The sequence below is a fragment of the Myotis daubentonii genome, chromosome 10 (genome assembly GCF_963259705.1).
Source record: "Myotis daubentonii chromosome 10, mMyoDau2.1, whole genome shotgun sequence".
Taxonomy (NCBI): Eukaryota; Metazoa; Chordata; class Mammalia; order Chiroptera; family Vespertilionidae; genus Myotis; species Myotis daubentonii.
Genome location: NC_081849.1, coordinates 75,146,344 through 75,174,164, shown reverse-complemented (window position 1 = coordinate 75,174,164; position 27,821 = coordinate 75,146,344). Strand labels below are relative to the sequence as shown.

General features: G+C 41.4%; 1 protein-coding gene across 1 annotated transcript; it reads right to left on the bottom strand.

The window, feature by feature from the left end:
- STARD3NL (STARD3 N-terminal like) lies at window positions 1–25,836 on the bottom strand. The gene is made up of 9 exons (XM_059655725.1): window positions 25,608–25,836; window positions 12,682–12,964; window positions 11,013–11,090; window positions 8,118–8,195; window positions 6,241–6,294; window positions 6,010–6,127; window positions 3,967–4,062; window positions 1,732–1,804; window positions 1–475 (listed from the first exon to the last, which is right to left on the bottom strand). Exons 2-8 carry the CDS (start codon window positions 12,904–12,906, stop codon window positions 1,749–1,751), a joined length of 705 nt encoding a protein of 234 aa, XP_059511708.1. The 5' UTR covers window positions 12,907–12,964; window positions 25,608–25,836; the 3' UTR covers window positions 1–475; window positions 1,732–1,748.
- Between the last annotated feature and the right edge of the window lie 1,985 nt (window positions 25,837–27,821).

Sequence of the window (27,821 nt, the reverse complement as noted above, 5' to 3'; positions counted from 1 at the left end):
TTTTGATATGTTGGATTTTATTACTTTTAAAATTGTACAAAGAGCACATGTGCATGAGTTAAAAAAGACAAAGAAAATGTAGGGTGTTAAAAAAAGAAATCTGAGACATAAAACAAAACAATTCCACTCTGTGAATTCAAATAAAAAGGTATTTGCTTACCAAAGAAGTGTTATGCTAATATATTAAGAAGTCCTTTGATTAGGATACAGTATAAGACCATTCTGCAACTACTCATTAACAGGTCAGACTCAATCTCACCAATACAGGATGGATCATGACATTATCTTACCAGCCACAGGCAGGTTACTAAACGTTTGTGAATATGATACAGTGTCTGTGAGGTATTACGATAAATAAATTCTTTATTAGCCAATCAATCACGTCAGCAGTGATGTCACCATTTCAACCTTCCAGACGGAGACCCCATCTCTGGTGCTTTTTGCCTCCGGTGATTCTCAGTGAGGGTTTTTCAAACTTAGAAAAAGAAAGAACACAAAAATATTTGAGACGTGTTGAAAGGAAGAATGCTACATGTTGCCTTATGTTTTCATAGCAAAGTCTGTGCCGAAGATGGCTGTGTTACAGACACTTAGAGGGCAATGGTGTGGTCAGGAGAGAGCCTGTGTTAAAGGGTGTAGAAGAGGATCAGCTCTTCACGTGACCACACGTCTGCTTTGTCTCAGGACCGTTGTGCAAAGAACGGAAGGAGTACGGGGTGCTGCTGATGCAGGTGCAGGGCCTGCACTCGCCAGGACTCTGGCCGCCTCTGCCGGCCCGGCTGTCACTATGCTGGCTTCCCAACTATGCTGAAGTCTGTCTACTATGCTTACCTTCTTTTAAAAATGCTATTATTAGTTTATTGAGATCTAATTGACATATAACTTTATATTAGTTTCAGGTATATAATATGATTCAATATTTGTATATATGACAAAATGGTAGCCACCATAAGTCTAGTTAACATCCATCACCAAACAGAGTGACAACATTGGTTTTTTCTTCTGATAAGTACTTTTAAGATCTACTCTCTTTCCCCTTCTGTGTTTAAATAATTAGAGTCACTGCTACTACAATTTATGTTTATTATCTTCTTGTATTTCTGAGGTTAAATGTTCTCCTTTGATGATTTGAAGGGATTTAACAACGTGCCCCACCTTGAGGTACATCAAGCGCTACTGCTTTGAATGACTGATCACATCTTCCATCTCAGGAGCTCCACAAACTGGAGAGACAATCAGTGCAGGGTCAGAGCGCACACTGGAACCAGACTGGACGGCCTGCGTCCTGGCTCTGCCACTCCCTCCCTATCTGTGCGACCTTGAACAGGTTACCTACCCACCCACCCTAACTCTCAGCCGCCTCAAGTGTAAATGGAGACAGCAGCAGTACCACAGCTCATAGGACTGCTACGCTCACATCCTACATAAGCTAGGGTTTGTAATTAAACGATGTCTGACATGGAGACATTCTGGCCAAGGAAACAAAAATGAATTAATCTTTATTTAGAAACTGAGGTCTCTGAGGTATTTTTCATACTTCACGAATTTATACCCATACAAAAAATGTTAAGACCTTTTGCACAAGTTACAATATGATTAATAAATTCATGTAAATTGGAGAAATCTGGCTAAAGATTCACTCATATTCTTTGAATTTTACTTTGAATCCGCTCGAAGAAATGCTCCCTATTTCAACACTTTGCTGTTACAGTTTCATTTTCAAAGACTTACTTTAACAAAAGTAGGACTCATAGCTCTAAAAGTGGCTTTTCACTGTCCTGCTTTTCTTCAGCTTCTTCAGATCCTATGTGGTAAGAAAGGAGAATGAGAAAAAGTATTGCTTTCTATTAAAGTAACAAACGATGTCTTTAAAATTACAATATATACACATGTTTTAAATGAGAGATACATGTTTAATCCTCCAGAGATTTAGGTTAAAACTGTAACTATAAAATAAAGTTTTACTGTATTTCTTGTAGGAGAAACTTGGAGACAGGATCTATAACTTGCACTACTCTTTTAAAATGGATTTCATTTACATATGGTTAATAATCATACAGACCAGAAATTTAATTACCCAAGCTCTTCCTCCTCCACCTCTGTGCTGGCAAGCTTGCCTATGTTTTTCAAGGGCAAATAACTGAGCTTTGGTACAAATAATTTAATCTACATATTTTAAGAAGCACTGTCCCAGTGAGAGAGCAGTGAGGGCTTCCTGATGCCCAGGTGATGTCAGATGGTCCCCGCGTGTGCTGTTGCCAGTGACCCTGTTCTAACCCTTCTGGGCCAATGTCCAGGGAGCCTCACATTAGTTGTGCTTTGACCCAATCATTCCACTCTTGAATTATATCCTTAGCTTGTATCCTTGAGGAAATAGCACTTATTCTATATCATGTAGATTTTTTTCCTCTCAGAAGTAGGGGGAAAAAGTCTAATTCTGAGAGCAGAAGTTAAAAATGCTTACATTTCCATGAAATATCTTGCTTCCATTTAAAATTACATTTATATAGTTTATAACATAAAAAAATGCATGTTGTAATGTAAAAACAAATATATAAAGACAAATTATATATATATTGTAAGGACATGTTCGATAAAAATAAAACACTAAATACATATGTGCAAGTCAGAAAGACCAGGAGAAAAAACAGGGTGAGTTTGGGTAAGGGTGGTCACAGAAGTGCATTCTGCCAGGCTAAGGAGTCACGACTTTTGTAATCTTTGATGTCACTGAAGGCTTTTGGCCAGGGCAATAATGTGATCAATTTTTAATGTTCATTCATGTTAAAAGGCTATATATTTATTAGCTATGAGCGTGGACTCCAGCACTAGAGCCAGGGTTCAAATCCTACTTCCAACCCTTGTTCTTTGTATGATGTGGAACAAATACCTTCACCTCTCTGTGCCTCAATATACTTATCTCTAAAATAGGGAGAAAGACTTTCACATCAGAGTGGTTATGAGAAACACTTAGAAAAATGCGATTGTTATTTTTAATACTGCACTCTGGTGGCTGCTTGTGAGAAGGCAACTAAAGCAGGGAGATAGGCTGTTGCAGAAACTGAAGCAAGAAATGCTGAATTGAAGCTCAAGGTGGAATTAAGTGGTACACATCTGATTTCACTCATATGTGGAATCTAATGAACAAAAAACGAGCAAAATAGAGACAGACTCATAGATCGAAAGCAGCTGACAGCTGTCAGAGAAGGACTGGGGGGCTGGGTGATGGGGGGAGTGGAGGGATTGAGCAAAGAAGAGAAAGAACTCGTGAGCACATACAACAGTGTGGTAACTGCTGGCGGGGCGGGGAGTGGAGGGAGGGGGAGGTGGACAGAAGTCCCCTTCTATCACCATTTATCCCCGCACCATTTACAGGGGGGATGAACGGTAATAGAAGGAGACTTGACTTAGGGTGGTGACCATGCAATCAGTGTACAGATGCTGTGTTGTAGAGCTGTGCACCTGAAATCTGTATAATTTTGTTAACCAGTGTCACCCCAATAAATTCAATAAAAAGGGAAAAAAAGAAATTAAGTGGTACAATTTGAATGAGATACAGGAGGCAGAAATAGAGAGGATCAAAATGGCAGTCCCCAGGGAGGATCTGGTTTCTGACTTGGAAAACTGGGGGGACAGTGCTTCTATTCCTAAACATGGGGGGCCCTGCAGGAGGGTCAGTAGGGAATGGCAGGTAATAGAGCGAGCATCGAAGCCCTTATCTCTCCTGCCCGTCTTCTAGGCTGCAGGCGCTAAGCCACAGTGTCCCTGGCCCTCTATTCCACTTAGTTTTACATCTCTATGTCAGACCACTGATCACATGTCAAGACCATGTCTTAGCTATTCTCATATCTGAAATACCTGGTATGTTAAATATTTGCTAAGTGTTTTGAGAAGTAGAGGGAGAGACAGCGGCTGAGCATTTGAATAATGGACAAAAAAACACAAATGATAATCAAATTTTTTTACCTGCTTCAGATTCAGGAGGAGAATAAAACTGGCCATCGGAAAGGCCACCAGGAATGAGTGCCGCCCTCTCCGAAGCATCCTGAACTATCAGGAGTCCTGAAAGAGAAGAAATCAGAGGTTGGGATGGTGCCACTGTTCTGGTAGCTTCTTGGCAAGGCTAACCTCAATAAAGTGATGTTAATATTACATTTAAAAACAAGTCTTAGCCAAAGAGATACTTTGAAAATCTTTCCACCAAAAACTACATTTTATTAATAAACTGTGAACCTGTACTGTAAGGACAGATTTCAACTAGTTTTAAAAAACAGCCTCATGTAACTCATGTGATTCTGTGACTCGGTATTTACAGCATCTTCCCTTGAGAACAGCTTCTCCCTACAGAAATCAACATCAGAACCAAACACAAAGCAAAACAGAAAACCTGGTCAGCTCGGACAAGTGGTCTATCGTCTGCATGTGGTTGGAGAACTGCCAGATGTAAAACACAATGAATGGACAGACTCTTGTAAGTATGTAAAGAGTAATTAAGATGGTGAAGAAATATTATCCAGTAAAAAGGTCCTCACAAAAGAAGGGTATTAAAAAAAGAAAAAACAAAGAAAAGAGAAGAAAAGGAAGGATGATGTGGACAGTTCAAGAACACTAACACGTGATGAGAGGCGATCAACAATGAGCTCTGAATGTGAGTTAACAATGAGAAACAGCAGGCCAAATAGCAGATACCAGGTAAGTCTATAAAGTATGCTACAGACAGTAAAAATAAGTGCTATTGTAAAGTGTTTCATTAATTGTGTGTTCTGCTTTGTTACTTATTTTGAATCTGATTTAAACACATAAGCATTCAGGCCTCAGTCACATTAATAGTTGTTCCACTTTCAATCAAGTTCAATTTATATATAATTTAAAAAATGATTTCCATTAACTTTGTCCCAAGTCCACAATATGTTTTCATTAAGGAAAAGAAGGCACAGGATAGATAAGGCTTGGTCTGATTAATGTGTTTTAAAACCTACTCTTGAATAATTCTTTTATTGTAGATGTCTTCTCTGAAAATGAGGTTTTTCCTAAAGAAGGCCATTTCCAATGTTACTTTTCGTTCTGCTGTTCCTTTGGGTTATAATCATGTTTATCTTTACATAAGACAGACATTTTTTTCTATCAGGCAGGGCAAACAGAGCCAGGTGACTGAGGGGGCATGAAAGAGCATGTCTTAAATCTGCCTGGGTCTCTGTTGAGCTTGGATCATGTCACCAGCAAAAGGGCAGGTGGAGTACGTGGGCTCCCACTAAGGCCACAATTTAGAAAAGAATTCCAGCCCAATAATTAATCATAAAGCTCCATGAGTCACTTGGCCTTCCTAGTCAATATCCAGGGATGCTCAAAGCCGCACAGGGAGAGTACAACAGCTTTGGCAGGACGCACAACTCCACAACGCTAGCTATCACTCAGCCACTCGGAGCGTGGTGCATTTCTTGAATGGCTCGCTGGCTCGCTCTCATCCTCTTCCTGAACTCCACCTTCAGCATCAACCCACCACCAGTTGTACTCTAGGCGCTTAATGTTCTAAGTATGGCACATCCAAAGTCACAGCTGGCTGATAGCCATGGGAACTCTGGAGAATCCTGACGTTTAGAACGGCGGACTCAGTTCACCTAACATGTTTCACATTTCTCTGTCCTTATACAATAGTTCTGTTTAGATGCACAAAATGCCTTGTGCCCTGAGTATTAACAGGTAGAAAGGTCAACCTGTCTGAGGAGAAAGCGGTGTTTACGATTTCTGTTGTTTGCATGTCTTTGTCACCAGTGTTCACACGTCTTCTCAGGAAGCCAGGTCTAACAGCTGGAGGGAGGAGCCACATTCTGTCACTGCCCTTTCATCCAACTCTCCTTGCGATATCAGCTACACCCACTAAGGAACACAGACACCACGACCTGCTAACTTCAGCCACCGGCCGCTCCGTTCAAATGACGGCACCCTCAGCTCTTCCTTCCAGCTCAGCACTTAGCCAGTCCCAGGAGGCCAACGTTGAGAGGAACTTACTGTTTTCTTCTTCTGACTCTTGAGGTAACACTTTGAAGTCCAGAAACCACGTCTCGATCCAGGCAAGGATGAATGAAATGATGGGCAGCACATAACCGAAAGCCCCTTGAGAGAAAAGCTGGAAGAACAGATGTGAGCAGCAGAGGGAAATCCAGTTACCATGAGCTCACAGTGGAAAACGAGGCATGGTTATTATAGATGGCATTCTTCAGAAAAAGTGGTAGGCCATACCTTTGAGAGGATCACTTTTGCTAGTAAAAAGGCACTGGTCACTGCTGTTGTCAACTGAAAGACACAAAAGTCGGCACCATTCAAATTAGACATTGGACATTGTGGAGGCACCTTCCTCACACAAGAGACCCACCTGAGCCAGAAGTACACAAAGCCCGAGAAGCTATGCCCAGGCCAGCTCCTTCCCATATCACTCTATCTCTATCCCCTAAACCCAGACTGTGGCAAAGTGGACTTCTATGTAACACACAATCCCTGGCTGGCTCTAATGGCCTTTCTCCCACATTTAGCAAGCTGGTGTGTTGGGAAACTAGCTGGTGTGTTGGGAAACTAAATTTTATCCAAACACACTATCACCACAGAAGAAAGGACAGTGAAATGCAGAGGCAGGGGTCCTGGGATTGGGGTTGGGATTATCCCATAGGACCTGGCCCTAGTCACTCTGTCCTCCAACTAAGATTTGTGGCAATATGAAACCTGACCAAAGTGAATGCCAAATAGTCGCCTTGATTGACAGACTGGAGGTCAGGGGACATCAGGTGTTGTGCTTAGTGACGATTAACAAAGTTGCAGAGTAGGTATTTGTTAGCAAAACACGCCCCGATACACACACACACACAAACACCAGCTAAAATGAGTTACTAGGAGAAGAAGGATTTTAAATTCTGATACTAATTAACTTTACAGGCTGAACTAAGTGCTGTTTAGCTACCAGCTGACTTCTTCCAGCTGCCTGGACCCTTCTCTACAAACATTTTTCAAAATAAAAACCAGAAGCAATAAAATGAATATGCTAAATCTAACCTGTCCTCTTGATAATTTACAATTAGAGACTGAAGATACTTTGTTAAAACTCTCACAGAATGTCAACCATTTTTCTGAACACAAAACACTGAGACAGTTGGACTGACAAATCCTACTGCATGTTACAGAGACTCAAATAGGGACTATTGTAGAAAATCGGGAAGGGACCATCATCAGCTATTTGGTATTGCCAAAGAGCTATTTTGTATTCAAGAGAGGAGTCAAGTCTGGCTAAAACCGTCCGCCGATATCAATGAAATGCAAGCTTGGGGCTCAATGGATGGTCTAAGGATTCCGTGGATGCTCAGAAGAGATGGCCCAGGCAGAGGCGCCCCCTGGTGGATTGTCTTAGGAGTGCTGGACAAGCCTGTGCCAGCCCACACACAGACCAAGGTTTCCCACTCAAAAGCAGGACTGCAGGCTATTTCTAAGCAGCATTCCCCTCCCTCATATACCTGCCTTATTAGAGCTCTCAAAAAGGTGAGTGTTCAGGTATCTGTGGAAATAGAAAAATTGCTTATAATTCTTCTTTCAATCAATAAATATTTGTTTAGGGTGAATAGTATGTGCTCTCTGCTGGATGCAAGGAAACAGAAATGAGTAAAAAGGCCACTGCCTTTAAGAAGCCTAAAGGCAATAATAAAAAGGAACATGAGAGCGTTTCCCTCTAAGACAGGAGGAAGGGGAATAAAACAGGGAGGAAGGCAATTATCAAAATGAGCAGAGAGCAAGTCATGAACAATCACTAAGCAGTTTCAACCAACAGGAAAATTTCTAAATATCCTTGTGGCAGAGATACTGATCTTATGTCTCATACAATGAGGCAGAGGGTGAGTTGGTGCCTGACCAGTAATCCTATTAGGCCTCTGGGTTTCTGAATTGGTTCAGTATGCATATAGACAAAGCTCGTTAGTCATTACCATTGGAAAGAAGCTAAACTGTTGAAAGGTAGAGGAACGGGGACTCGGGAAAAGCCAGATGAAAACTGCCTCTTCTCCCAGCTCAGCCCTGCTGCACGCAGGCCCTAGCCACCAGCACCGGAGGAGGCGAACCACTCATCCAGGTATACTCACTGCTATTGCCCACCAATGGCGCAGTCTGCATACAGCGTAGGCAAGTATTAACACTTTGAACCGAAAAACTGCCAAAAGCTGTATTAAAAAAAGAAAAGACGAGTTTTTAAAAATATGTACAAAAGAAGAGTAACTCAGTTTTATGAAGAACCCACCAAAGTGCCTTCATTATTCTGATTTAGCTGAAGACTGCCATAGACTAGCACTAGTCTACAGACCACCATTTGAGATCCCTGCTCTAGAATTTATGTAGTTCCATCCAAATAAGGATTCAAATCAATTTCCCATTCTCGACAAAAGAGCATGAAATTAAATGTTTGTTTTTCCTTTCTACTTAAGTCCACATATATTTCCGATTCCACTTCAGGGACAAATGCTCACTTTTGGAAGACAGCAGGGTTTTAGTCAAGTCTTCAGCAAAGCTCTGGGTTACTGGGGTATTGGGAGAGTTCCGCCTAGCCCAGTAGTTACTATCTGGTTATTCAGGATGGTTCTGGGACTTTTGTGAAACCCTTTATGTGTATTATTATCCCATGTAATTCCCACCACAACAACCACATGAGTCAACCACTATCATTAATCATATTATACAGATTAAGATGAATAGAAACATTGTTCAAAATCCCACAACTCCTTAGTGAGAAAGCCAAGATTTGAATCCAGGTAGCCTGACTTCAAAGACTAGGCTCTTAACCACTATACTACAGCTGTCTTAGTAACTCTCATCCACTACGAAATAAACACAGAATAACAATTTACCAATTTTACTCAGAAAATATGTTTATTCTGAGTTGGACCCTTGAGACTCAGGGTAGAGGTCTGCCAAAGTTCCTCACTCGTCAAAACAGCTAAAAGGCTGCAGGCTGAACATTTTGCTGCCATTGACTAGATACCTCACTTAAGATTCTGTTACATAAATGAAGTTCACAGGTTATATTTGTCTTTAATTTGCTGCTTTCATTAAAAATGTGTTTGCCAATAATCTAACCATTTAGTTTCTCTCCATTCCAAATTCTATCTCCACATTCGGGACTTGGCAAAGTATTTCTTTACCCCTCTATCTTGACATCTCCCAGGTCCCAAGGTTTCATGCTCCCAGGTCCCCTGCTCAACAGTCTTTCCAATCTGAGCTAATGGGCTCTCCCTATTTGTCCAGTAACCCCCTAAGCATGGGGCACAGACAACCAATGAGATCTGACCAGCGCATTAACCTGGCTTCCTGACAATTCCTGACTCAGGCTAATTTAAGATAAACTCAGCAAGGGAAATAAGAGAAAAAAAGAGAAATCAATTTTGTTGTTGATATGTCAATAGTTTCAAAATAAATATCATAAGATTTGGAAAATAACATGTTCTGCCACCAACTTCAATGACCTAGGCTAGGTCAGGATACTGAACCATGAAACACAATTTCTTCATTTGGAAAAATAAGGGGATTGCATTATATTAGTGTTTCCCAAATATTTGGCAGCATTCAAACACTTTTTCAACCTACTGTATAGAATCTTAACATACTAGAAGTTAAAATGAATTTGGGGGAATTCACTGTGAATCTTAACTGCCTATGCTCTGTCTACAGATAAGAATGAACCCTCACATTCTATACAGATAAAAATGGAGCTAGTCAGGTTTCAAGGGGGTGATAGCAAGGGAATCCTGAGCTCTACTTATTGGGAATTCCACTTTGTTCCCCAGACACACTTATTCCGGCCCCTTCAAAAAGGAAACAAGAATTTTAGAATAGTTTGAAAAACATTAGAAAATATAATCATTAAAGTTTTCAACAAAAATAATGACATTGATTGCAGATCCTGAGCTCTACCTATCATGGGGTTATGTGTTTTCCATGTATGATTTCATTTACTTTTCAGAATGATGATGATGATCTCATTTTAAATACTAAGGAAACTAAACTTAGACATAATTTATTCAAAGATATACAACTAGTAATAGTGTTGTGAATCAGGTTTTCTGACTTTAAGGGTTCTATAGTTTCTAAAGACAGTGAATAAAGAAGTTAAAATGAATTTGGGGGAATTCACTGTGAATTTTAAGTGCCTATGCTATGTCTAACACAATGCTAGAATCTGATCTACTTACGTCATAAAGAGATATACCAGGGAGATGTGTCAAACCCAATCGAAGTGTGTCCTAGAGCCAGCAGGCATGGCTCAGTGGTTGAGTATTGACCTATGAACCAGGAGGTCACAGTTCAACTCCCAGTCAGGGCACATGCCCGAGTTGCGGGCTTGATCCCCAGTGGAGGGTGTGCAGGAGGCAGCCGATCAATGATTCACTTTCATCATTGATGTTTCTATCTCTCTCTCCCTCTTCTTTCCTCTCTGAAATCAATAACATATATATTAATAATGTATATTTTTAAAGTGTCCTAGAGACACTGCAAGCATGTATTTGAATAAATGAATGCCTCATCTACAGATAACTGCATCTGTAATTCCACAACTGACTAATGTACCCAAGATTACCAATACATAACTTTCCCAAATTATATTAGAGAAAAATGAAACAGATTTATTATTGAAAATATACTGAAAAGAAAATGCATTTTCATAATGTTACATAAATAGGTAAATTTTCCTTTTAGTGATTAGTGCCAATGGCTTCTATTTCAGCTATTTGAAAAAATAAAGAAAATCAGAAATGGCTTTTTCTTCTGCCTTTCTTATATCTTTTATCATCTTGAGATGACCAGTTAATTCCTTAGAAAGAGGTAAAGAGAACAGAGAATGGGCCAGTAACTAGGGGGGGAAGGAAATATAGTGTTCAAGGGAGGAAACAAATAGAACTACATAGAATATGAGGTCTATTGGGAGGAAATTTGCCTTTTGGTTAGTTTCATCATATCTGGCATAAACTATAATAGAAAATACTTACAAATATATCAAAATAAGAAGAGTAGAAATCATATTGCACCACCTCCTTCTCTAACGTGTTCTCAATGCCTCCATTCACCTAGGAAGGAGAGTAAAAAGTAAAAACAAAAAGAGATTTATGTGTGAAAGTAATGCAAGAGAACATGTACAGAAGACAATTGATCAATGTTTCTCTCTCACAGTTATCTCTCTCTCTCTCTCTCTCTCTCTCTCTCTCTCTCTCTCTCTCTCACCAATAAACATATCCTCGGGTGAGAAAAAAAGAAAAGAAAATGAAGGGAGCAGATGAATTTTGCCTGGGAGGAAAGCCTTTTGGAAGAGTTTATCTTGTATTGTTGGTAAGAAATGTAAACAGAACCAAGGCTTTGGGAGAAAACAGGTATGTTGGGTTAAATAAAATATATTAAAATTAATTTCACCTATTTACTTTTAGTTTTATTAAATAAATGTAGCCACTAGAAAACTTAAAATTACATATGAGGTTTGTATTATATTTCTATTGGGCAGTACTGATCTGGACCAGTGATTTTCAACCAGAGTGCTGCAAGAATTTTAAAAACATGCAATGCCTGATTTAGTCAGAGGCACTGACTTCTTTTCCTTTAGATTGTCAAATAAAAAAAAAATTACAGCCCTAGCTGGTTTGGCTCAGTGGATAGAGTGTCCACCTGCAGACTGACGCGTCCAGTGTTCCATTCTGGTTAAGGGCATATGCCCAGATTGCAAGCTCGATCCCCAGTAGGGGGCGTGCAAGAGGCAGCCGATCAATGATTCTCATCATTGATGTTTCTATTCTCTCTCCCTCTCCCTTCCTTTCTGAAATCAATAAAAATATATTTTAAAAAAATTATAACAGCCAACACAACAATAGCTGTCCTGTGTGAATGAATCAAAATTATACCTATTTTTTGGTCAGAATGGCAAAAAATGTATTTTTTTGGTGCACCACAGAATTTTACTAATTAGTTTATGTATGCCATGAGATTAAAAAAAAAAAAAAGGTTGAAAATCACTGATCTATATAACTAACTGCATAGGTCAAAATATAGACAAACCTCCAAATGGTTCTAAAATATTTTTATAACATGAATTCATAATCTCTTTGCAAAAAGGTAGAGTAAATAACATGCAAAATCTTAAGTATGGGAATCAGAAAAGGAGATGCAACATCTAAAATATATTCCAGAAGCATGCTACATTTTTATAGAGCAAGGATCAGCAATCTATTTTCTGAAAAGGGCCAGGGAATAAACATTTTTGCCTTTGTGGGACAGAAGGACTCTGTCACAAATACGCAACCACTCACATTAAAGCCAGCCATAGATAATAAGTAAACAAATGGGCAGGGCTGTGTTCCAATAAAACTTTATTAACAAAAGCAGTCCAGCTGAATTTGACCCCAGGCTGTAGTGTGCCAATTCTCACTATAATACAAAACACCATGAATTCAAATTCCGAAATCCCAGACAAAATGAATTTTAAATTAACAAGGTTTGGTTTACACAGTAAAGAAAAAGAAATGTCCAATTCAGCTGGAGATCAATATTGCCTCATTTGGGGGGAAAAAACAAAATTCACTGACTGAGACAAAAATGATATAAAAAAAAATAAGAAAACGGTTTTGTCTCTGGAAACAATGCTTATACTGCTATGGGGAAAAAACCACTTACATTTAACTCTATTATCCACAGTAATGTTACAAATAAGAGGTCAAAGGTGACAAACAAACAGAAAGTCCTCCTGACATCAGATATGCCTTTCTTTTCCCTTCCTTCATAGGACTCAATCCTGGCCATGAGCTGTGCAGGGTTGATGGAATGGACATCGCGCAGAGACGCGCGAGAGCTCTGGCTCCCTGTGAGCGCGTTCTCCATGTCTGCTGGCAGGGAGTTCATCCTGGAGGGGACTTACAGGAGCCTTTTTCCAACCTCACCATCCCTAGAGAGCAGAGGCCTGAGGGAATAAAAGAGGGACACCATGTGAGATCAGAGCTCACCCAACCCACAGCATCACCCCCGCCTCCATGCACTGTTTCTCTAAGGGAGCACGGAGAGTCTTAGATGAAAGCATTTATGTCTTGATGAAGACATAAAGAGAAAGTGAAAGGAGAAGCGATCCTTAATGTTAACAATTAATACTACAGAACAGCTGCATGGAAAAGAATGGCCATAGAGAAGAATGCAAACTTACAGTGGTACAGGATCAAGACAGGATGTTAACCCCAACAAAAAGGTGTGCCCGGTAACCTGGAGAGGGCCCGCTGGTGAGCAAGCCAAGCCAGGTCTCTTGCTGTGCCAAGAAGAAAACCTCTACAATTCTGTCCTCACCCACGGACTAGGAAAACTAACTGAATAGCTTCCCAGAGAGCATGTAACCGGAATGTGTAAACTACCTAGAAAAACGTGTGCCCTAAAGAGGAACTGCTTTCCACCAAAGGTATCTCATAAACCAAAGTTCGTTTTCCCCCATCACCTCTTAATGAATAAGCATGTTTCTGGGCTTCTTTAACAAGAAATGCGCACACTGCAAAACGTTCAGCAACACATAAGCGCCCCACTGGCAATGACAGTAGTTCCACACTCCTGTAGGGAGGTGCAGAACCTCCTCCCCCAAGGCCAGGATGTACGTCATTAGTAAAAGTAAGAGATTTATATGGTTGGACAAGCATGGGAGAAGGCATGTTCTTTTCACAGCAATTGGCAAGAGCACATTAGAATAGCTAAAACATGTAAACACATTTAACATCTCTGTATATACATCATGTTTGCTCACATTCTATTGGTCAAAGTATATTTCAAGGCCAAACCCAAAGGCAATAGAGCTGGGATGTATATTCCACCCAAAGAGGAAGAGTAGGTAAGTGAGTATTTGTTGATTAATATTCCAATCTAGCACAGCTATCAATGTTCTAAATCCCAGGTTGACAAACTATAGCCACAGAGCCTGCAGGTTAAATATGGCCCACTGCCTGTTTTTGAATATCGCGTTTTATTAGACCACCACCAGATCCACTCTTATTGCCTATGGATGCTTTCACACTAAGATGGCACAGATAAATTGCTGCAACGGAGACCATATGGTTAGCAAAGCCTAAAATGTTTATTTTATTATCTGCATCTTTTTTCTAGAAAGAAGGACTACTTTTTTTATCAGCTTCTCAAAGGGGACCAAGGTAAGACTGAGAGTTATTCAGATTAGGCTAATTGACAAATATTAATTTACATGCTCTTAAACTTGTAATTCATTTTTATTTTCCACAGGTTGCTCTAGTGACACACTACAGTTTAGGTACAGATGGTCTTACCTTATGTTGGCTTATCTGAGGGCCACTTCAACAGAACTTACAGTATGAACACCTTATTCTCTTTCTTTTATTCCACACTACTAAAACTGGAGAAAAATTCTGCCCCATCTGTACTGGTAGCTTCCTAAATGATGACATCTTTCCCACATGAAAACAAAAATAAAAATTGTATTTATAAGATCATTTATTAAATAGTGTGGACCAAATGGGGACCATGTATTAATCCTGACAAGCTCAGGAAAGGCCTACATGGTGGACTTACAAACTCAGAGATCTAAAGGAATCACATAGGATGGTCTGAAATTAAAACCTTTTTAACTAAAAGCTGTTTATAGCAGGTAGTCATGTCCTAGGCTAGAATATGCCCTGACAAAAGTCAATCTTTACCTTAATTAAGCCTGTCAATTGTCTTTTTGCATCTATGATATCATTACTTTGGAATGTCAGGGTAACTTCCCTTTTACCAGACCCTCAAGGCACAACCAATGCACCTGACAGAGAATAAAAATCCTCTTATTGTTATTATTTGTTGACTGTTAACTATACTGTACCTTCCCTATGTAAAAGAAGCATGTGTCTACATTTTACTTTTTATCCAGTCCCAGAATTCCCACCTCACCCCGCCCCCTGCTATGCTTCCTCCAATCTCCCTAATCTATTACCAATGGATTTCATGTAGCCCACTTACGTTTTCTCTTTTGATTATAATGTATAGAATAAGATGCAAAACTGCCATTCTCTGGGACATTTTCTTAATCCATTGTCCACAGTTTGGCTCAAATAAATTCACAAAAATTCTCTGCAGGTTTGAATGCTTCATATGTTGACAAAAGTTTACTGAGACCTTTAACAGACCACAAACTCCTTAATCTTGCCTAATCTAGCAAATGGCCTAATTTTATCTACTTCTCCAGTACCACTTCACCACACTAAAAATCACAAGCAGTTTCCTTAAAAAAAAAAAAAAAAATCACATTCTCTGGAACCTCTGTTTCAATTTTTCTCTCTTCATGGAGTGCTACTCTCCTTACCTCTATGGCTCTTACTCTTCCTATCAGCCTTAATGCAAAGGTCACTTCCTTAGGGAAACTTTTGATTCCTCCTACTCTTTCATCCATACCTATCAGAGAATAGTGTACGCCAAGCATGTCAAACTCAAAGGCTAACATGGGCCAAATGAACAAGGTTTAAGTTTATGTGGGCCGCAAAAAAATCAAAAGCTTCAATTTTCATAGAAATGTAGGTTTATTTCAATAGAAGACATGCTGGATACAAAGGGCTGAAATAAATGAGTAATCATTAACATAAAATAATAGAACATTTTAATAAATGTTGATGTAGGAGTTTAACCAGGTCATCAGCTTTCAGCACTGCTGGAGATGACAATGGAAGAGGAGCAGTAGATGATAACAAGAAGGTAACAACAGGCAGGGGATAATACTCCATTATAAAGACTCTGAATGAGATAGAAAGCCTTTGGGAGGTTTTCAGTAGAAGAGAAACATGATCCAGGTAAAACGTTAAGAGGCTCTCCAGATGAGAACCATAGAAGTGGCAAGACCAGTTAGTGGACTATGGCAGTAATTCAAGAAGAGAGATGACATATTGACTCAGTAGACTTGGGCTGTGGTAGTGCAGGTGGTGAGACTGACTGGCTCTAAATACAGAGCCAGACGCATTTTGTGATGGGATGGATAAGGGGGATGGGATAAAGGAAGGACTGAGGGAAAACTGCTAGGTCTATAGCAGCCGTGGGCAAACTACGGCCCGCAGGCCGGATCCAGCCCGTTTGAAATGAATAAAACTAAAAAAAAAAAAAAAAAAAAAAAAGACAGTACCCTTTTATGTAATGATGTTTACTTTGAATTTATATTAGTTCACACAAACACTCCATGCTTTTGTTCCGGCCCTCCCGTCCAGTTTAAGAACCCATTGTGGCCCTCGAGTCAAAAAGTTTGCCCACCCCTGGTCTATAGTCTGAGGAAAAGGAAAGGTAGAGTTATGTACTGAAATGAAGAAGATAGAGAGGGGCAACTTTGAAGAAGAGTATCAGTTTAGTTGGACATATGAAGTATGTGATGCTTTTCAATATTCAAGTGGGAACAAAGTAAGTGGTTGGACATAAGTCAGGACTTCAGTGGGGAGGTGTGAGCTAGAGGTAGAAATTTGGGAACAGATAGATGGAACTTAAAGCCTTGAGCTATTAATTGTTGTAGTAAGTGCTAACTGCTTGTAGTAAGCGCAAGCAATTTTCAAACGCTCTCTATTCTCAGGTCAGAACTGGCAAGCTTACTGATTTAGATCTGAAAATCATTAATGCCTCAAGGCAGTGAGCTCCCTGCTCTCCCAGGAAGAGAAGGCGGCTAAAAGTGTACACTTCTTTTAGTAACTACTTTCTTCATCTTAAAGACTAGAATTAAAAATTGTTTATCACACATTCTTCATAGCCTCCCTAGACCTGCCTTCTCTATACAGACAAAACAGAAGATACACTCCAAGGAGCCCACCAGTAAGTAGATAGCAAAGCTGCCAAGGTGGCTATTCAGAGTCAAACAACACAAGGCTTCTTCTCTACAGATGAGGGATCCTGAAAGTGTCACTTTAATTGACAGAGCAATCGTCTCCTCACTGCTCCTGTGGTGGCCCTATAGCTGGTAGAAGTAGCACACTGATGACAATGCTAGGTTAGACATGACGTCAACTGTCCCTGGAGTTTTCCAGGGCCAACTTCCTATTTCAGAAACTAGAGCAAGTCAATAAAAGGGAATGCTATTCACACGTTTGCCCAGGAATATCTAACCAACAGGCAGAAGTTACATATACTGTACTTTGATATACAAGGATGATACAAAGTTTATATAAAAAAAATACTAATGTCTACTATGAAGGAAGGGTTGAGGTCCAAAGCTTGGTGCATGTGACAGATAAGGAAATCCCAAAATCTTAATGCCTTGATTTAAAAAATATCAGTAGTCAGTACCCTAGTCTTTTTTCATCAGACTTCATCACACAAGAAACCAGACCCTCAAGATATCAGCATCAGATGACTTTTTCAACCTAGCTCATGATGCAAAAAACAGAATCACATAAACATAGACTCAATGCAACTATAGGGTAATATATCCAGAAAACAGATCATGAATTATAGCCTAATAATGAGAAAGGGTTCAGATATTACAAAAGTAGTAGTAGGGCTGAAACTGGACAACCAATGGGTACAGGCTGGCTGTCACTACTTGAGCCAATTAAGCAGAAACAGGGCTGAATCATATATGAGCGTTTGTTCCATTAATGCTGGCACTATGGGAGAGCCTCGGGTCATCCATGAAAATCTGCCTGGCACCCCTCATACGCCAGCTGCTTATATTGGGTAAGACAAAGATTACATGAGGAAGTAGGCCAAAGGAATAAGAATGGGTATAACGGTTACAGGTTACAGGCAATACAGGGCAGGGACTCCACTGTTTGGGAAACAAGGTTACTAATCTTTCCATAATAGACTGCATTCCAAGGTTGACTCCTAGGTCCAAGGTTGACTTCCAGGTCCCAGGGGCATAAAACTCCCAGCCAGGTTAGAATGTGCTTTCTTTAATCAGAACAAAGCAATCACAGTTAACAGAGTATGATTAATATTTCTTATATAACCAATCCCCAATATTTTATTTCTGCCCCTAACAGGGCCCTTTTTCAGATCACAGGTTCTCAATGAAGATTTGAAACTAACTCCACTCTCAAGAAATTTGCTCTCAAATTATTTAACAAGGGTAAGCAGTTAGAAATCAAAAAGGAAAACAGTAAGACCAGCAGGAGTTCCTCTGCTACTAAAATGTAGGCAGAGAGCCTGGTCAGTCAAAGAGAGTTAAACCCAGACTCAGCTGTCTAAAGGCTGTTGTGGACAAAAACGGGCCACATGCTAACCCCTTTTTGTTCGAAGTGTGATGGATGGCCAGCTTTAATTCTCACTCTTTTGACATAAACGCTAGTCTAGAAGCCCCACCCCAATCATCCTCGTTTCCTGAGCCTTCAAAGAAGGAAACTCGCCCTCCACACAGAATCAAATGAATGTACACTTCTCTATAATCTCACATTGCTACAAAGTCTACACAGAAAAAAACTGCAAACTGATAGCCTGGAGTCAAAGGTTATCCATATACAGGTCACAGAGTTGTCTGTCTGTTGGCTTGAATTGTGTGTGTGTGTGTGTGTTGATTTCAGAGAGGAAGGGATAGGGAGAGAAACATCAATGATGAGAATCATAGATTAGCTGCCTTCTGCATGCCCCAACTGGGGATGGAACTGCAACTTAGGCATGTGCCCAGACGGGGAATCGAACTGTGACCTCCTGGTTGATAGGTAGAAGCTCAACCACTGAGCAACACTGGCCGGGCTTATATTTTGTTTTTTAAATATCTAATTATTTGCCAATATTAAAAAATGAGAGTTTCTCACACAAAGAAAATCCAGATTTCCAGAAACAGGTAATTCTGGCAATACTCTCCAGTTCGCCAATTTACCACCTAACCATCTCATTTATTTCCAATCCTGCCTGGTCCCTGTTGGCATTTCTTTTGTTTCCTGTGTGGATGAAAAAGGGGCCACATGCTAACCTGACTAACTCAGGGAAGGCCTGCATGGAGGCCTTGCAAACTCAAGAAACCTAAAGTAACCACAAAGGATGGTCTGAAATTAAAGCCTTTAGTTAAAAGGCAGCTTATAGTGGGTAGATATGTCCTAGACCAGTATCTTCCCTGATAAAGGTCAACTTTGATCTTTACTGAGCCTACTGTCTTTGTGCATCTAGATAACATACCTGTGGAATATCAGGATAACTTGTAACTTCCCTTTTTTCCGGACCCCTCAGGGCACAAATAGTACCAGCAAGGAAACCGCAAATTCCCTCATGGTTGTTATCCTGTCAATTGTCAACTGCTAACCATCCTGTGCCCACCCATGTAAAAGAAGCATGTGGCTATCATTTTACTTTTTATCCAATCCCAGAGGTTCCGCTCTCCCCTTAGCTTTCTCCCGCCTCCCCTAATCTATCACCAATGGATTTCATGTACCCACTTATATCTCTCCCTTTGATGTATAAAAAAGGGGAAAACCCACCATTCTCCAGAGCATTATCCCAATACGTTGAGATTCTGCTTCCTGACAACTGTTAACAGTTTGGCTCAAATAAACTCAGAAATTCTTTACAGGTTTGGATGCTTCTTATGTTAACACCTGTTTACATACATGGGTCTTCAGATCCCTAGTAGTTGGTGCCCAGTCTGAGCTGGTTGCATTTAGACCAGGGTTCCAAAAGAAACGATGCCTAGTTTCACATCTGGTACTATTGTTTACTAACTGTGTAACCTTACAAATTACTTAACTTCTCTATGCCTCAGCTTCTCCTTTTAGTAAATGAGAACAACAGTAATACACCTTACCTTAAAGATTGTTAGGAGGAATCTATAATAATAAAAGCGTAATATGCTAATTAGACTGGGCAGCTGAACGAAGTTCTGGACATCATTCTGGACGTCCTTCCAGACAAAGCCGCAGCGGTGGGGACCAAGGTAGAGTGGTTAGGAGCGATCAGGCAGGCAGGCGAGCAGTTAGGGGCGATCAGGCAGACAGGCAAGTGGTTAGGGGCAATCAGGCAGGCAGGCAGAGGGGTTATGGGCAATCAGGCAGGCAGGCAGAGTGGTTAGGGGTGATCAGGCAGGCAGGCAGAGGGGTTAGGGTCTATCAGGCAGGCAGGCAGAGGGATTAGGAGACAGCGGTCCCGGATTGTGAGAGGGATGTCCAACTGCCAGTTTAGTCGGACATCCCCCAAGGGGTCCCGGATTGCGAGAGGGTGCAGGCCAGGCTGAGAGGGACTCCCCCTCACCTGCCATGCACGAATTTCATGCACCAGGTCTCTAGTAAGTTTATATAAAGCAGTGATTCTCAAGGTGTCAGAGGCTGGGGAGACATTTCCCATTGTCACAATTTGGGGAGGTGCCCCTGGCATCTAGTGGGTAGAGCTCAGGGACTCTGTTAAATATCCTGCAAAGCACAGGACAGCATCACAACAAAGAAGTATCCAAAATGTCAATAGCGCCGAGGATGAGAAATCCGGGCAAAGCACTTACAAGAGCACCTGGCACAGAGGTCGCCCTCTCTCTGTGTTGATTATCAATAATGACAAAAGCAAATCCTGGCTGGTGTTCCCACCTCAGCTGATGAAACATGTAATAGCTCGAGAGCTACTTGTGTTACCTTTGATGAATTCTACTACCATACAAATAGGGAAATGTACTTAAAATTCTCTGGTTCCACATCATTACTCCAACAGGCAAGTGATTAATTAAAAAAATAATTATGAGAATACATTTTCTTGAAACAAAAAAGCAGATAAGAATATACTTTGGCAAACAATAATGCACAGTACAGTGGGGCCTTGACTTACGAGTGTCCCGACTAACAAGTTTTTCGAGATACGAGCCGTCTCTCGGCCGATTTTTTGCTTTGAGTTGCGAGCTAAAATTCCGGTTACGAGCCAGCTTCAGATACCCCACCGCCAGTTGGCACAGCGAACGTCACAGTGAACGCCACAACATTAGCCCAGCATCACATGTCTCACTCGTTCACTTTTTGATTTGACATACAAGTAATTTGAGTTATGAGCTCCGTCATGGAACAAATTAAACTCGTAAGTCAAGGCCCCACTGTATTTGAAAAGTATAATGTTCTAGAAAATACAAGACACAGAAACTTGTGATTACCACAATGTATAAGGCACTAAGCCAAATTTTTCAAAATCCAAGTTTAATGGGGTGAGGATGCCCACCAGTCCCAATATATTTTTTGGAAAACTAATGAGAAGGGAAGTGGAAGAGAAGCCTTTGAACTATACAGGGGTCTACCAAACCTGACACTACCCCCATGCCTGCCCAGGAAGATCCTTGGTTAGAGGCCCTGCTTTGATCTTGAGTCACCACCAAGAGGTTATCTTCCAGACCCAGGTCAATTCACAAGAAAAGCAAACAAAACTGTCCGGAAATGACTGAGCTGCGCTGATAAACTTGTGAGAGGCTTTCAGGAGCTCTGATGTACGACATTGGAGCCAACAGATGGCCTGCATAAGCTCCTGCTGCCGTGAACCAGAGGTCCTGACCAGGCTTCTTAGCCCAACACTGCAGGGGTCTCCGGCTAGTCTCTCTGTGCCTGCATTTTCTTATCTTTAATATTGAAAAGCGGAATCGGCCCTGCCCATCTTGGCTCGGTGGATAGAGCATCGGCCTGCGCATTGAAGGGTCCCAGGTTCGATTCCGGCCAAGGGCACATGCCTGGGTTGCAGGCTTGATTCCCAGTGGGGGGCGTGCAGGAGGCAGCCAATCAATGATTCTCTCTCATCATTGATGTTTCTATCGCTCTCTCCTCCCTTCCTCTTTGAAATCAATATAGAAATATATATATTTTTTAAAGTGGAATCGCTGTTATTTTTTTTTCTGACACTATAAAAACACACAACATTGATTTTTATTTGCGACAATCTCTCTTCAACATTTACAACCCAAAGATTTGAGTTCCTCCCAAGGGACCCCTTGTTAACTATAGAAGTCAGAGCCTTAACTGAAACAGGAAAGAGTCTGTATGATTCAAAGCCAAGAAAAGCATTTCAGTGCTTCTCTCAAAGATGAGGAATAAACGCAGGAATAAAACTAAAGGGCTCTACAATCTACAAAAAACTTTGCATGTATAACATGAATTAAGTCTCTTTTAAGTTCAAGCTAACATCTATTTGAGCACCCATGAATAAAACAGTGCATTACCAAAGGTATCAAGATTGGTAACCTGTGCAGAGAAAATCTCCCCAAAGTGCTGTGAAAAGGAAGGCTTCCATTAAGGAGATATGGGAAATATCTCATTGAGGGAGTAGCATAGATGGACGCAGATGGACAGGGAGAACTTTGGCTGCATTTGTCCATCTAGAAGGCATTTCAGGCTGCGAACAAAGTACAAACAATGGCACTGAAGTTGGAGGAAAGGCCAGGAGTGCATTTTGGGGTTCAGGGTTCCTAGTGGAAGAAGGGCACTGTGATTTGAGGCCAAATGATCATCATGATCATCAGAATGGGATTCAGTTGCATGAACGATCTTACAGGACAGAGGTACCCGGACAAAATATCCAGTAGATGGCTTAAAGATCAAAAGCTCTCTTTCCCCTAAATTTAAATTTCTTCCAACATTTAAGAAAAAAGGTGCTAATCCATTAACATTATTCTAATTGACTAATGAAAAAGCTTCCCATACTTGTAAGCATAAGGTTAAAGGGAAAACAGTAACAACTTTAAAGTCCCTTTCAAAGATTTGTGAAATAAAAAAATTAAATATTAAAGTTATTTGAAATGACTTTCTACTAACAGAAACCAAAGATTCATTCAGAAAGCTTATACTTGTTTAATACTTAGAAAAGGGAAGGAAAATAAAACAAAGGATTTCTTTTAGCCCCCCAAAGCAGCACTTTTTAATCTTTTAAAAATAACCTTGGATGAGTTTATGGACATTGGAATGCTATGTTTTTATATATACAGAAACCCCCTGTGGTGAGATTTTCAAAAAGCATTTGGCTGAAAATCGGCAGGGGGAGGATTTGGCATCAGTTATGTCTTGAAAATCACTAAACATCTATACATCTCCACAGCCCAGCTTTCAACTGAGAGTACTGAATCATGATCTCTAAATGCCATTTTATAAAATAAAATGTGAAATAATAGAGATTTGTAGCAGCTGTTATATACTCAGGAAAGCAGGAAAGTGACATGGATTAGGCTTTGGGGACGGGTTAATTGGGGTGTTCAAATCTAGACTCCCTCAGTATTAGCTAGGTTTAGGTTTCCTTTTCCATAAAGAAGGGATAATATTTACCTTCCCAATATGTTGGAAGAATTAAAATGTATGTAACATGCCTGGAACACGGTAGGCACCAAATGAAGGCAGATATTAAGTCTCTAACCAATGGAAAATGGTTATTAACTTCATTAACGCAGTTTCCAAGAACTCCGCTTGGAGAAGAGCAGGGACTAACGTCCAGTCCTTTCCAAAGAGTGAGAACATAAATGATACTAGAGAGGACTCATGGTTGGCAATAGGAAGGATAGAACCAGGAAGTTGAACACAAGCAGAGGCTCAGAGTCCTGCACATAGTAACAATGAACAGGGAAGAAACATCTTGGGACAGAGTGCTTGAGGGAAGAAGACATTTTTTCTTTAAGAAAGAGGACCTAGGGCGAAAAAAAAGATATAATGGATTATTGCAATGACTTCATAACCAAAATAAAGCAGAGAGATGGTCAGAGTCTATCACCATCCCTAAAGAAAACAAAGAGGGCTTTGGCAATACACAAATCCTATTTCCTTTGTCTGTCTGATGACCTGGCTCCTGCCCATCTCTTGAGTGTCTTCTCCTACCGCTGTCCTTCCCTTCACTCTTCCTTAGGTTCACTCCACTCCAGTCACATGGCTTCTCTTCTATCTCTGGAACTTGCCTAGCACATTTTTCCTTTAGCTCTTCTGCACATCTGCCTGGAAACTTCCAGCAGAGCTTGCCATGGCTGACTCATTCTAAAATTCAGGTCTCACTCAAACTGTCACTTCTTCAAGAAAGTCTTCACTGACCACCATACCTAAATTTCCCCCCATATCCCAGTCACACTCTAGTCCCTTACCCTGTAATATTTTTTTCTGGCATTTATCATTATCTAAAATTGACATTTTTACAAAATATATATTCTTATTGATTTCAAAGAGGAAGGGAGAGGGCAAGATAGAAACATCAATGATGAGAGAGAATCATTGATTGGTGCCTCCTGCACGCCCCCCCCTGGGGACTGACCCAGCAACCCGGGCATGTGACCTGACCGGGAATCGAACCGTGACCTCCTGGTTCAGAGGTCCACGCTCAACCACTGAGTCACACAGGCCGGGCTCAAGTTGTCATTTTTGTTTACATGTTTATTGTATCTCCACCAAAAGCTAAGGTCTTTGAAGGCAAAAACCTTACATACATTTTTCAGCACTCAGTGGCCAACACCTAAAACAAAGTGTGGCATAGATGATACACTCATCAGATAAACTTGTCCAAAGAATAAATTCAAATGATATTACCATCCTTCTGTGGACACAAGTTAGAAAAAGTCCCCGGAAATGGCTTTAGTTTCATTTCTTTAATGCGGTTTTATGCAATAATGCAGTCTTAAAAGATCAATGTTTGAGACAGCAAGATTTAAAGAGAATAAATCCTTCAAGATCATAGAAAATATGTATGTGTGCATATAGTACGTGATATATGTTTTTACTTTATGAATATAGCGACAGTACCATAAGTTTTGTGAGATCCTGCTTCTAGAAGGAGAGGGTATCTGAGTAGATGGTTAATATAGAAATTATCATTCAGAACCCTTCTCAACAGAGTTCAGAGATAAACAAACCGAGTTAATTCCACTATATCTGAGCGGTGAGACCTGTTACTTTACCTTGCTAAACTTAACCAAGTGATGAATTCAGTGATTCCATGTGAAATAAAGACAAATGACCTGATGACAAATTGGCACATTAAGGGAATGGTAAGACAAGTTCATGTTTGAACTAAAAGAGGAAAGAAAAAAAAACACACACACGAAAAAAAAACACAAAAACCCTTGCTAATCCTAAACGAAAGTAAGCATGCTAATGAGATTTTGAAATATGGCCAGGAGCCCATCAGTGAGCAAAGCAGTGAACTAAACCACAGCCAACTCATCCGTGACTTGTGCTTTCATTTCTAACTTTTGTTTCGAACACAGCTTTTTGACTGAAGAATATCAGATGCCGGTTACACTAGCCTGTATAACCCGGGCATCACCCTGTCACCATTCTCGGTCGCTCTGGAGGGCCCACAGCGCCCACATGAGGCTGGACCCCACCGGAGACTCCCCTGGGTCCGCAGGGTGGAGGAATGGAGACCTCGCTCCTGCAATCAGCCCCCGAATCCCCGCCCAGGCCCCAGATGAAAACGGGCTAACAGGCTGCAACTTCACTTTCGCGGATCTTTTATAAACAGAGCCTGCCTAGCCCATCCTCCTCCGCCTCCTCCGCCTGCTCCGCCTCCGCCTCCGCCTCCGCCTCCTCCGCCTCCTCCTCTCCGGGGGGCGCAGCAAACAGCTGGATGCTCGGGCTGCGGCCTCGGTCGGCGGGGCTCCGGTGAGCCCCGGGGAGGTCATCTGGCCCCGGCTGACTCAGTGTTCCAATCTGTCAAATAGGATGACGAGAAACCCAGCCTACCTCATGGGGTGGTTCCGGGCCTGCTGCCCCAGGCTGGCCCGGGGACCACAACTCCGTGGTCGCGCCCGTGGGGGGCCCTCGCGAGCAGAGGGGCGGGCTCTGCAGGGCGGGACCCTGGATCGAGCCCCGCAGGCGAGGCGCAGCCCACCGCCCACCGCCCGCCACCGGCCGCCAGCCGCCCCCGAGCCTCCACGATTACCCGGCTCCTGACGTCAGCACGCTGACGTAGACGCACAGAGTCCGCAAGTCGCCCTAGGGACCAAAGACCCGGCTGGGGCCCTAGTGTCGTAGTGGACTCACTGATTGGTAAGTATGTATGTCAATCATCAGTCCGCCCAATAAGCGAGGCGGAAAGGCGAAAGAGGGCGGGCTTATCTGCCCCCAAGGAGAGGGTGGGAATTTGGAACTCCGGCGTTGAGGGCCAGCGCTGGTTGCACTTGACCCAATCCGGTGCCTCTCGGTTTTGCTAAGAGGCCGCTTCCCCACCGTCATCAATTTTGCTTCTTCCGCCTTGAAAATCATATTGGATCTAGATTTCAGGGCCCGTGGGCGCCTCGGACTAAGCTCTCCAGGAATGAAAAAGTGGGACATTTCTTTTTTTGTTGTTCTAGCGTCACCTCCGTTTTGAATCCTCTAGACCAGTGGTTCTCAACCTTCCTAATGCCGCGACCCTTTAACACAGTTCCTCCTGTTGTGGGGACCCCCAACCATAAAATTATTTTCGTTGCTACTTCATAACTGTAATTTTGCTACTGTTATGAATCGTCATGTAAATATCTGAAATGCAGAATGTATTTTCATTGTTACAAATTGAACATAATTAGAGCATAGTGATTAATCACAAAAACAATACGTAATTATATATGTGTTTTCTGATGGTCTTAGGCGACCCCTGTGAAAGGGTCGTTCGACCCCCAAAGGGGTCTCGACCCACAGGTTGAGAACCGCTGCTCTAGACCTATTTAGGAGACCTTTCTCTGAGCTCCTATCACATAGCTGACACCAAGATCTTCACAATAGTCACATTTAATTATGTTTTCCTAGGAGATTGGGCATTTCTTAATTATTGTTTTAAGTCAAGTTATCTATATATTTTAATTAACATTCCCCCTCCCCCAAATAGATGCTACAGTTATATCCTTGAAATATTTAAAGACACAGAGGGTTATACTGTGAAAATTCTTCCAGTTTCCCGGGCACTCAGTTCACCTATTGGAGGCAACTAGTGTTGCTGACATCTTGGATATTCTTTTAAAGACATTCTAAGTGCTGTTATTAATTTTAAGTTGCACATAGTCATAAATTTAAACATTACAAGTTAGGCTAATATCCTGCACAGGCACTAATTGCAAACCCAGTCCCTATCTGATGACTCCTAGTTCCTATGCATTTACATATGCATCGATGTTCTTATGTATCAACATTATATATTTGAGATCTTTTCACACCTCTATGTAAATTTACCCAGTGCTTTCAAAATACTTCACGGGAGTCCTCAGAACCAATAGATATAATTATGATTCTCCTACCCTCCTCTGTGTGTGTGTGTGTGTGTGTGTGTGTCTGTGTGTGTGTGTGTGGTAGGAAGTTAGACAGACTTGAGCAGAGCAATGGCAATGGGCCAAGTACAGAAGGTCACCAGGGTGGAAAAGCCCCTGGTGCCTAGAAATGGACAATTTTAGGGTGGGACCTTGCCCTGAGGGTGACACCCGCACACACTTTTCCTCCCTGGAGATAACATCTATGCCTCAACTGTATTTCAGCTCTAGGTCCAGATAAGCAACAAAACCAGCCATGGCTGATATCTGGACCAGCTGCACTGAATAATGACCCCTGCTCTGGTGCCAGCCAGTCAGGGAAAGCCAATCAATCAATGAAAGGACCCCCCTGGAAAACTGCTGACTATTCTCTCCAAGGGCCCTTCCTTTACCTCTATAACTTGTTGCCCAAGTCCATTTCTTCCAGGAATTACTTTCTCTACCGCTATAATTTATCCAATAAATATTCTATTAACAGTTTGAGTCTGGACCCTGAACTCTTTCCTAGACAGGACCCACGTACTGAGGTTGCTGAACCCAGGTTTGCTTTAACCCCACCGGCCATATAACTCGTGCCATTCCATTCCCACCTCCTACAACATTTGGAAGCATTGTAACCTTTAACATAAGTGCGTGTGCCTTTTTGTACCTATATAAGGGTCCTGGAAGATACAGA